General features: G+C 38.5%; 1 protein-coding gene across 1 annotated transcript; it reads left to right on the top strand.

Annotated features, from left to right (window-relative positions):
• Window positions 1-3: 3 nt before the first annotated feature.
• On the top strand, window positions 4-5226 carry MTG2 (mitochondrial ribosome-associated GTPase 2; the record flags this gene model as incomplete). The annotated part of the gene is made up of 6 exons (XM_010078210.1): window positions 4-123; window positions 1731-1878; window positions 2507-2622; window positions 3268-3486; window positions 4272-4410; window positions 4793-5226. Coding segments are annotated over 6 exons (1137 nt in total), but the record flags the coding sequence as incomplete, so codon positions are not given.
• Window positions 5227-10210: the final 4984 nt, after the last annotated feature.

Genomic DNA, 10210 nt, shown 5'->3' with positions numbered 1-10210 from the left:
TGGAGGCCGGCCTTCCTTCTCAGCTCGGTGGAGGGCCGGCAGCCGACTTTCTCCACAAGCTGCGCGAGGTGCTCAAAGAACAGGCGGCTGAGGCAAAAAAGAGTGATTTCGGAAAGGAAACTGGTAAGTCCTGAAGTAAATCAGCTGTTGGTTTGTGATGCAGTTACCTTGCTGGGCGGTCAGGGCCCAGGCGCACGACAGAAAACAGCTCAGCTGCTCCCTGACGTTTTCTCCTCACGGTGATAGGATATATAGTTCTGATTTGAGGAAATTTTTTTCTAAAATCTGATAAACTTTCTGAATAGCGAGGAAATAAGTCTGCCAGGTGACATGATGGGTGTTCAGTAGGGTTGTAGTGGCGATCAGTGTTCTTGCATAGGTCGAGAAAGCGAAAAGCCTTACATAGCTTTAAAGCTGCAGTACTGTTTTGTTTCTCACTGGTTTTGGAGTCTTGCATAGTAGTCAGCTGCCAAACAGTCAGCATTTAATGTCAGAGAAACTGCAGGATCCTAGAGCTTTTTCTTTGTATTCTTTTTCTTATTATACATCTATGGAAAAATCTTATTTTTTAATTATCAGTAAGTCACTTCCCATTTAAAGCAATAGTTTCCTGACTCGCCGTGTGGTGGTGCCAGATACTTTTCTAAAAGAGGCTTTTTAAGAAATCACTGGTCATAGTATAACTTTGATTATCAAGAGTTAGGGGGGTTTTTCAGTTCCTTATCTTGGTATCGTAATACTAATAAGATTTTCTCTCTATCGTGTATTGTTTGGGCTATTTAATTAAAGTGACCCTTATTGCTCATTCTCACTGTGGAGTCCCTTAGTAATTGACAGAATTTGTATGTTACCACAATCAAGGTCATGCTTTCTCTTTTCAACCCCATATATAAACAATTTCACCTGCCTCTATGCATGTACTTCTCTAATATTGTCCCTTGGGGTTTTCAGCCCACTTCCTGGACATAGGTAAATATCATCAAACTTATTATGCTGACAGAAGACCTGAAACATAGTGCAGCATAATAGATTTGCCAGAAATCAAATATTAAGTTAATGTCAGAAATAGAGCCAAGATGTGGAATTCTCTTTACGCTATATTTTTGTTTTAGCCCCTGAGCAACTGGTTGTGACATATATTAAGATTTCCTCTCCTTATTCTGTTTGCAAATACATTCTATTCTTTGTCTTTAATACTTTTCTTAATTCTTATAAGTTTGCCTTAATTTCATCACCTGGTATGGAAAGCATGTATCAGTATGAAGGTATCCCTCCCACACATGCACTGTGTCTTTTTTGGCAAATTTCAGTTTGATTTAAAGAAGTAAAAGGTTTGTGTATATAATTCTTTTTCAGTTTTTGTTTTCATGAGTAGGAACACAGTTACTGAATGATTTTGGCTTATAGTGTGGTAGCTCTCTTGAGCTACCTGTCAGCATTATATGACTGTATTAAAAGGATACTCTTCCTGTTATTAATTCCCTTAATGTGAATTTTGCACTTTTAGTATCTGAGCTGCTGCATTAGATTATATCAACATAGCCTCAAGCATGTACTTTTAAGGGGGTTCTTAAAAAATACTTGAAGAATTAGATGTGTTTTTCTTTAATATTATACTTAGTATGCTGTATTTAGTTGATCTGTGAATGACAGCAGAGATCTAATCAAATTGTTGGAAGATGACTCTGATAAACTGCACTTAAAGCATCCAAAACCCATCCTTGTTACAGACACGCTATTTTGTGGATCACCGGAAAGTGCGTGTGGTTGGAGGACATGGAGGAGAAGGAGGCCGTTCTTTTTACAGTGAACCCAGAAAAATATTTGGCGGTCCTGATGGTGGAAATGGAGGTGATGGGGGTCATGTCATTTTGAAAGGTAAAGCTCACTAAAGCTGTTTTGTTTCATGTTCTCCTATTGCTTAACACACCACTGCCCCAGCAAATACAACACTGCATGTATAGTGGGAAATGGTAAATGTAAATGTCAAAAATGTTCAAATGGTTATTTCTGTATAAGACGTCTTTGCTTTTTATGTTTTGTTCTGAGCTGTGGTAACAGAGACATAAAAGACACTGACAGCTTTGTAAAACATTTTGAAAATCAAGATATTTTGCATACATTTTAGTGGCTGGTGCCTATGTTATGATAAGGCTGGGATCAGATAAAATTTTACTCTTAAGATGGATAAAGCTGCTTCTGCCACCACCCTGCTGCACAATCTGCTAATCTAGCAAATGAATTTTCCAGAGTATTCTGTAATGGTTGATTTTGGAATGACCGTTTAATGAAGTACATGGTTAATAAACCTAGGCAGATAAGTAAAGGCAGTTAAACTTCATAACTTACATTAATATTAGTCTTCCCTGGTATGTTATTTTTGATGCAGTGAATAGGATATGTATTCATGTGATATTCAAAAAGGAAAAGAACAGCCAAGAGGTTGCTCTTCTGTGCCTGTTCTACTAAAACAATGTGTTTAAAATGTGCATGTTTTGCTTTACAGCTGACCAGCAAACGAAATCGCTTTCTTCAGTCCTCCCCTTCTATCAGGGTTTTCATGGAGAGAGAGGAGGAAGTAAAAACTGTTACGGAGCTAATGGTGCATATGTGTATGTTAAAGTAAGTAAATTAAGGTTGCATGCTAGTGTGTTAGCTTTGTGTTAACATTGCTAATTTTCAAGCTGGATGACCTTATTGTGAGAGAATCTTATGTGTGGTTTTTTCAGGAAGCCTTGTGTACTGTCTCTGCTGAAGCAGGGCTGGTTGGCACACAGGCAGATTAAGCTGCTTTAAATTGTTTGCAAAAATTAGGCTTCTTTGGAAGATGCATCTGGCCAAAACAAATACGGTTCTGATTTGCTTTCCTTCTAGGGATCGTATGCGTAGAGCCATCACAACACAGAACTTCTTAAATAGGAGCAGACTTTTTTCTTTCATACTTGTTTTTTTCTTCAACGTGCCTGTTTGGGTACACACCTACAATATGTTTCTTAGCTCACTGCTGTGCTTAGGCCTCTTTGCATAACAGTACCATAACCTTCTTTCCCTCCTTTTAACATTTTAATGAAGTGTAAATGTCTGACAGTGTTGTTTGCATACAGAAAGTGAGCCTCATGAAGTACGCTTCTCTGTTTGGATTCCCCAGCTTGAGAAGATGGAGGAATGATTTTAAACAAATCTGAAATCTGCTGGTAAAGGATCTGCTGAAGACCACTCTGCTGCAGACTTTGAGCTTTAGTGTAACGCTTTCATCTCCACTTTAAGGTTCCTATAGGTACATTGGTTAAGGAGGAAGGGAAAGTTGTGGCTGACCTCACTCAACATGGTGAAGAGTATGTTGCAGCTTATGGAGGAGCTGGAGGGAAAGGTAATCGCTTTTTTCTTTCCAATGAAAACCGAGCTCCAACATTATTTACACCAGGAGAACCAGGTCAGGAAAGGGTCCTCCATCTGGAACTCAAGACAACAGCTCATGCAGGATTGGTGAGTGTTGCTGTGGTTCTTCAACTTCCTTATTGTTGTAGGATGACACTTGACTGACTGAAGAAATAATGTTTGATAACATTTTTGTTAGCCTTTTGGCTTGCCTGTTTAGATATGCAGTTTGATGCTTCCTTGCTGTTACTTGGTGGAACGGTGTCCAAAGTGATTTGCAGAGCTGTCACTGTCTTGCTACTTGATGTCCTCCTACTTTCACTAAAATCAAAACTATATCTAGGAAAAGCAATGTGCAAGATTCATCAGTGATTATCAGACTCACGGATGATGTACAGCAGGCTTTGTCTCCTGAATCTGCTGGTGAACAGTGCAGTATGGAGAGTTCTTCTCAGTTAGTTTCTGTTTTCTTGGGTTTTTTTAAAAAGAAAAAATTGCTAAAGTTCAAATCATCTTCTGTTTCATCCCTATATTTCTCTTTTTACAGATATTAGACATTTGACTTTGTTAGTTCCAGATTTAGTGTGCGCTCTTAAGTGTAAGAGATCTTACCCTTTTGGCTCTGAGCAAAGTAAATACTTAAGATGACACAAAAAAAGTTAAGGGAATCCTTCTGTCTTCGAGCTATTTGAAGTTCATGAGAAATTATACATACTAATAAAACAGGGTTTAGGAAAAACAAAAAGGGGAAACCAAGATGCTTTGCACAACTAAGTACACAAAATCAATGCTGTTATATTCGTGCTGTAAGAACCCTGCTGCATCTGCAAAAGCTTACCTTTTTTATGGGGATTAACCTAGAAGTGTGGCTTTAATAAGCGTTTGTATTCCAGGTGGGCTTTCCCAATGCCGGTAAATCATCGCTTTTGAGAGCAATCTCCAATGCAAAGCCAGCAGTGGCTGCCTACCCATTCACAACCCTAAATCCCCACGTCGGCATTGTACACTATCAAGACTATGAACAAGTAGCAGGTAAGAATTGTAGTATGTTGTGAGTACCTTGATAGCAATTTATGTCACCTGGGTTATTCTTTGAAATGCTGCAGAAGTTTAGCAGTTCTGTACAATTCTTGCTAGTTCTAAAGAACTTCAGACAAAACAATGCTGAAAGCCCATCTTACATTCACTTGTATGTGCCCTTAATATCAAACTAGCAATCTGTATTCTGTCTTCACTGGAATAATCTAAATTTAGGGGTTTTAAAAGATAATAGCAGCCAAACTTTGCATGAGGTATGCTTTAATGTTGATGCATTGAGATGTAATTCTAGAAGTACTTGCACTGGCCAGTAAAAGACTGGGTTTGGTTTTTTGTTTGATATGTTGGATTCACTGTGGAATTTCTCTCATTGTAGTTGCTGACATTCCGGGCCTAATAAAAGGTGCTCATCAAAACAGGGGCCTCGGGATGGCCTTCCTAAGGCATATCGAACGCTGCCGCTTTCTCTTGTATGTGGTGGATCTCTCTGTGTCTCAGCCATGGATTCAGCTGCAAGACTTAAAATATGAACTGGAACAATATGAAAGAGGATTGTCTGAGAGGCCTTGTGTTGTCATTGGGAATAAGATTGACCTTGCTGAGTCCAAGATCAATCTGCCACTCCTTAAAGAACAGATAGATGAACGAGTCATTGCATTGTCTGCATTGACAGGGGACAACCTGGAGGAACTGTTCTTGCATTTGAGAGAACTGTATGACTCTTACGTGAAGACAGAACAATCACGAGGGCAAAGCCCAGTCAAGTGGTAGAACCAGAACTACTGTGAACTGTACTGGAAGGAAGGAAAAAAAAAAATGTATGTGCATCCTCATTTGATGTGGTTTTGGTTTTTTTATGGGTTTTTGGTTTTTTTAAATGCAAGGGGTGCGGCTTGTGGATTTGTTCTGGACTGCTGCACTGGAAAGATTTGTTTGCTCACCTTTGAGGTGTCTCAGGTGTTGTACAACAAAATTTTGTAATCATAATGAGTGTTGAATTGGAAACCTGGATCTTGTTTGGCATTAGATAGTTAATTATGGAATGAAAACAATGCTATCTAGTAGAAATGTCTGAAATTCAGAATCTGCAGGAGATGCTGGCTTGCTTTCTGAATTGGAGTGAAGTGACTTCTCAATTTTCACTAATCAAAAATTCTAAAATAAAAACAAGGTGGTCCCATGTTTATCTGGCTTTGTACCATAACCACTTTCAGTCGTCTTCTCTTAAACTTTTCTACTGTTTGGGTTTTTTTTTTTTTTCCTCAGAGGAGTCACAGCTGCTCAGTATTTTTAGGGAGGGGGAGCATGAAACAGCTGCAATTAATGATTGAAGTTATTTCTTCACTACTATATATAATTAACTAATCTTTAAATGCTGGCATCAGCTAAGTAGCTGTATAAACTAGCCAGGGAACAGTCATTTTAGTCTTACTTCTGAGTTCTTTTCCAGTTCCCTTGAGGAATCTCAAGCAATGTTCTGAGAAGTCCTAGGCTCAGATATGCCAAATAAAATAAAAATACAGTTCTTTGCCCTCCCCCCCCCTTTTTTTTTTTAAATTCTCATTTTGTAGACAGTGTTCCTAAATTTTGTTCTCTAGGGATTCAGAAATTTTTGTTTCAGGGGGTCTTTGCCCTCTCTTCATGCTGAAAGAAGAGCTGCTTCTGTATGCTCTGGTTATATTCTGTATAAAAGATTATTATCTTAATAGTGAAAAGTCAAAATTTATCAGTCATATTATTAAGCTTTTTCATAAGGGACCCTAACAGACTTGTGGAATGCTGAGACACAAATACATAAGTAGTCAAGAGAAACAGTTGTTCTTGAGTCTTTACTTAACGTTTCTTGATTTTTAAAGCAGATTTAACTTTGCCTTCCAAACCAGCAGTCTGGGATTACAGACCTTTCACATACTTTGTCACATCAATGAAGTACAAAGTAAACTCAGTAGCACCATCATAAAATAGATGTGATGTTTGTAAACTTCGCGCTTTTTTTACAGGAAATACACTCCTTAAGTTTTATGGACAGTTTGGTGTGTTACAAAACGTGCACCTATCACTTGTCTTTGGTTAAGCTTTGTTACCTTACGAATAAGGATTTCATTATGTTTAAACTAAAATTGGCTATTTTCTGCTGTATCGGCAGTAGTGGGAATTACTCGGTGAGTTTTAAAAAAGAAATCAGCTGTAGCCTCTAACTACTTCTTTTTATACACTACAGCAAAGGTGATAGTTCTCTCTGCTTCTGTCATTTTGCACATTTTGTTTGATTTAATCTCTAATGATTCTGAATGGAGCATCCTTAAAAGACTGGCTTTCTTGGTTTCCATGAGCGATGGACTTTTTTCCCTGACTGCCTATGGCTGGAAAGGGGTGGTCTTGTTCAATCTCTAAATTACAGCTCAACTCACACCCTCCTGTTGTATCAGTGTTGGGATCAGCTCTGTGATTATTATTATGAATTTAAACTAACGTCTGTATAAGAAAGAAGGTATGTGCTGCTTCTTACTTTTAAGAGCAGCAGGTTTTTGTTCTGAAGAACTGCAAGGTCGATTCAAATGCCTGAATTATTAAATAAAAATAGGGGCAAAGCAGGTAATTATTGCTCCTAAATTCACATTCTTGAGTATTTCGATCTGTGATCAGATGTGGAAAGTAACTTATGTGTTATAAGCAGTGATATTGTTATAAGTATGATTAGGAAAAAATGAAAACAAATCCCAAAGATGCTCTCGTGTTTGTTTCTTACTTGCTTCATCCCCAGGATTTGACAAACTGAATTAGGTAGAAGTTAATATTCAGTGCTGTCCTTTTGTTGGGTTTTGTGCAGCATTTTTAGGCTTCACTGTTGTTTTTCCTTCTATTGCTACATGTTTTTCATCCACATTTAATAAAACCAGAAGATTGCCTGAATACAAAAGCTGGTGCAGCTTCTTTGCAGAACATTTGATACGTACAAATACATTGTGCTCTCTGACTCCATTTTAGTATTTCACAGACTTTGAGAATGACAAAGGCTGTTTTAAAAGCCTCTATATTCAAAGGAGCTTTCACACTTACTTCCTAGTGCTCATGCAACCTCAGTTTTTGGAGAGTATTTTGTGTACCAATGTGGAAAAGGCACAGCAGGATGCTAGACAGCATAACAGAATGTCCTATTCATCATATGATTGGTGTCTTTGTTCTTAACATTTCAGCCACCTGTACCAAGTTCCTAACCACACGCTTATAGTGTTCAAAGAGGCTTTACAGGAGCATATACTCCTTCATCTGTCGATAAAAAGTGCCAAATAGCTCCAGCTTTAGCGCTGGAACAACAGTTTGTAGGAGCTTGAACGTACTGTAGTCAGTATACATCTATACCAAATGGAGCAACCTCATGCTAGAGGTCCCCATGTTAATGCCAAACCGAAGGGGTGGCTGCGTGCTGCTCAGCACAATGCTGAGTTAACAGCTTGAGTCACATTTCTCCATCGTGCTCCTTCAGTTTTGGCATGAAGATCTCTTGCATCCCTTTCTAATTATGAGGTTCAGAACTGAGGAGTAACCTCTGGTTCTGCTGAAAATAAGGTATTTGCAAGGGAAACTCATGTCTAGGAATAGAGAAAAATAACTAGGTTAAGATAGAAAACGATGAATTATTTCAGAGAAGAATGATGTGCTATAGGATTTCCTCCCACCGTTTTGGGGATTTTTTTTTTTTTTTTTTGCTAGGGGTGGGGTAGGTGGGCAGACTTGTTTTGGTTTTGGAGGGCCTTTGGTGGCTTTCTTCTGCATGACTTTCCTTAACTAGCTTTTGCTTTTCTCTGCTGAAGACTTTGATGTTGTCTTTGATTTTCAAGTTGACAAGAGGAAAGAGAGAGGGGATTTTATTTCTCATTCTCACAATAAGCCTTATTTTATTGTGAATTGAAGTTCAGTCTATTTTGTATTTCCTAGAGAAGCCTGAGCCATAATTTTGTTTAGCACTTTACAGTTCTAGCTCTCATCTTTTTAATGCATTTTTAAGTACATGATTACAAGAGTATTGTAGTGCTAATTCTGTGGCTTTTATGTTTATTTGCAATCCTCTCCCCCTTTGTATGTTCCTGGAAAGTGTAGGTGGTGTCAATTGAACAGAAAAAGAAAATGAAGTGTTAATGTAAAAACAAGCATTAAGAAAGACCACACTTTTGAAACATATGGGTATTGAGGACTCATTGCAGTACAGTAAATAAAACATTGAATCAGTGTGTTTAAGCGTGGTATATTTTGCAATCTGCTTTACTTATACAGTTTCTTTAAGCACTTTTTAAAAATTACATATTTTTTTTAAAGGTGAATCAGAATGTGTTTGCAATGAATTGAACTGACAGCAATAAAAATGAGACCCTTGCTCAACATCTGCTCAGTGGTTTTACTCTGCTGGGGCACCAGGCTGGGAGGAGAACAAGGTCTGCCACCACCCTGCTTCACAAACTGTGAGGCTGTGCAGATGGCACTGCTCAGGGTCTCACCACAGGGCAGGAGATGTAGGACATGATGCCGGATGCTCTGCAATGCCTGCCTGTGGTCGTTCTGATCATATGTGTGCTTAGGGTTGTGATGTTCAGGTAGTGGTAGGTCACCAGTTGCTTGAATGCAATGAAAAGTGAACACTTCCAGAAGTGTCAAATCTCACTTGGTTTCTTTTCCATTGCAAGGAAAATTTCTTCCACTGTATGTGTATTTATTAAGCCTCTTCATAGTGATTTTTATTTTTAAATAGATTTGTGTTAAGTGAATAGGTATTCTGACTTGAACATATTTAAAAGCTCGTAACCTGTTGTTTTTAAATATTGATACCAATTACAGAATTATGGGAGTGGCTATGAACCAGAGATGCTAGTGCTGGTAGAACGAGACCTTGCCATCGTTTGCATGTTTGTGTGAGCTACTAGATACAGAACACCAACCTAACTGCTTTGCCATCTTGTCTTCCACAGGATATTGCTATCTGGGCTCACTGGCCGACCCCTGCAATGTGAGGTTAATGTTGGGACCAGAGGTTAGGTGCATTACAGGTGTGCGACTTTGAGTTGTTAATTGAATGGCAGGTGGAACATAAATAGGGAGCAGAAGGGCTGCTGGAATGCTCATGTGTTGTTTGAACTGTTAACTCTGTAATGGAAACAATGAATATATGCTTTGACTTAATCTTCCTATGAATATCATTGTTGTGTAAAAGTAGATTTTTGCTAAAAGGAAGATTACCTTTACCTTGGGAGCTCTTGTTTCTGCAGATACCATAGCCCATACTCTGGAGATGGTTGTCTCGCATGCCAGTTACGAGAGCTGAGGCTTTTTGGGAGAGGTAGTACATTGTACAGTGTGTGCAGGGAGAATAGGTAAGGTTGGAGCTCGGCATTTCTTCAATAGGTCTCCAGCCCTGTTGTTCTTCTGAAAGTTTTATTTTTGTTTTGGACCACTTCTGTTAATAATGAAGTTCATCACCATTGTGAAAATGGGTTTGATATAAATTAAAACTTCATTCTGATGTTGATGTGTGTCTGGCTTTTAAAGAACAGCTGTATTTCCTTCTGTTTGTCTTCCATACTGCAGTTTCTAATGCTGTTTGCCATTAACAAGTTTCCCCATCTTGTTAAATAGGGATTAATTGTGCCTGCACTGCAGAGGTCTGGGAAGACTGAAATTATTAATATTTGGAGGGGAAGTTATATATGTGTGCCAATAATGATAAGGGATGACTTTGCAACTCTTGATAATAGAACAAAGCTACTTTCAGGCTGCACTCTTGATTTTTCTCTATGTGGTT

Source organism: Pterocles gutturalis, unplaced genomic scaffold (assembly GCF_000699245.1).
Source record: "Pterocles gutturalis isolate BGI_N339 unplaced genomic scaffold, ASM69924v1 scaffold36148, whole genome shotgun sequence".
In the NCBI taxonomy this organism is placed as follows: domain Eukaryota; kingdom Metazoa; phylum Chordata; class Aves; order Pterocliformes; family Pteroclidae; genus Pterocles; species Pterocles gutturalis.
This window is presented reverse-complemented; position numbering and strand designations above follow the sequence as displayed.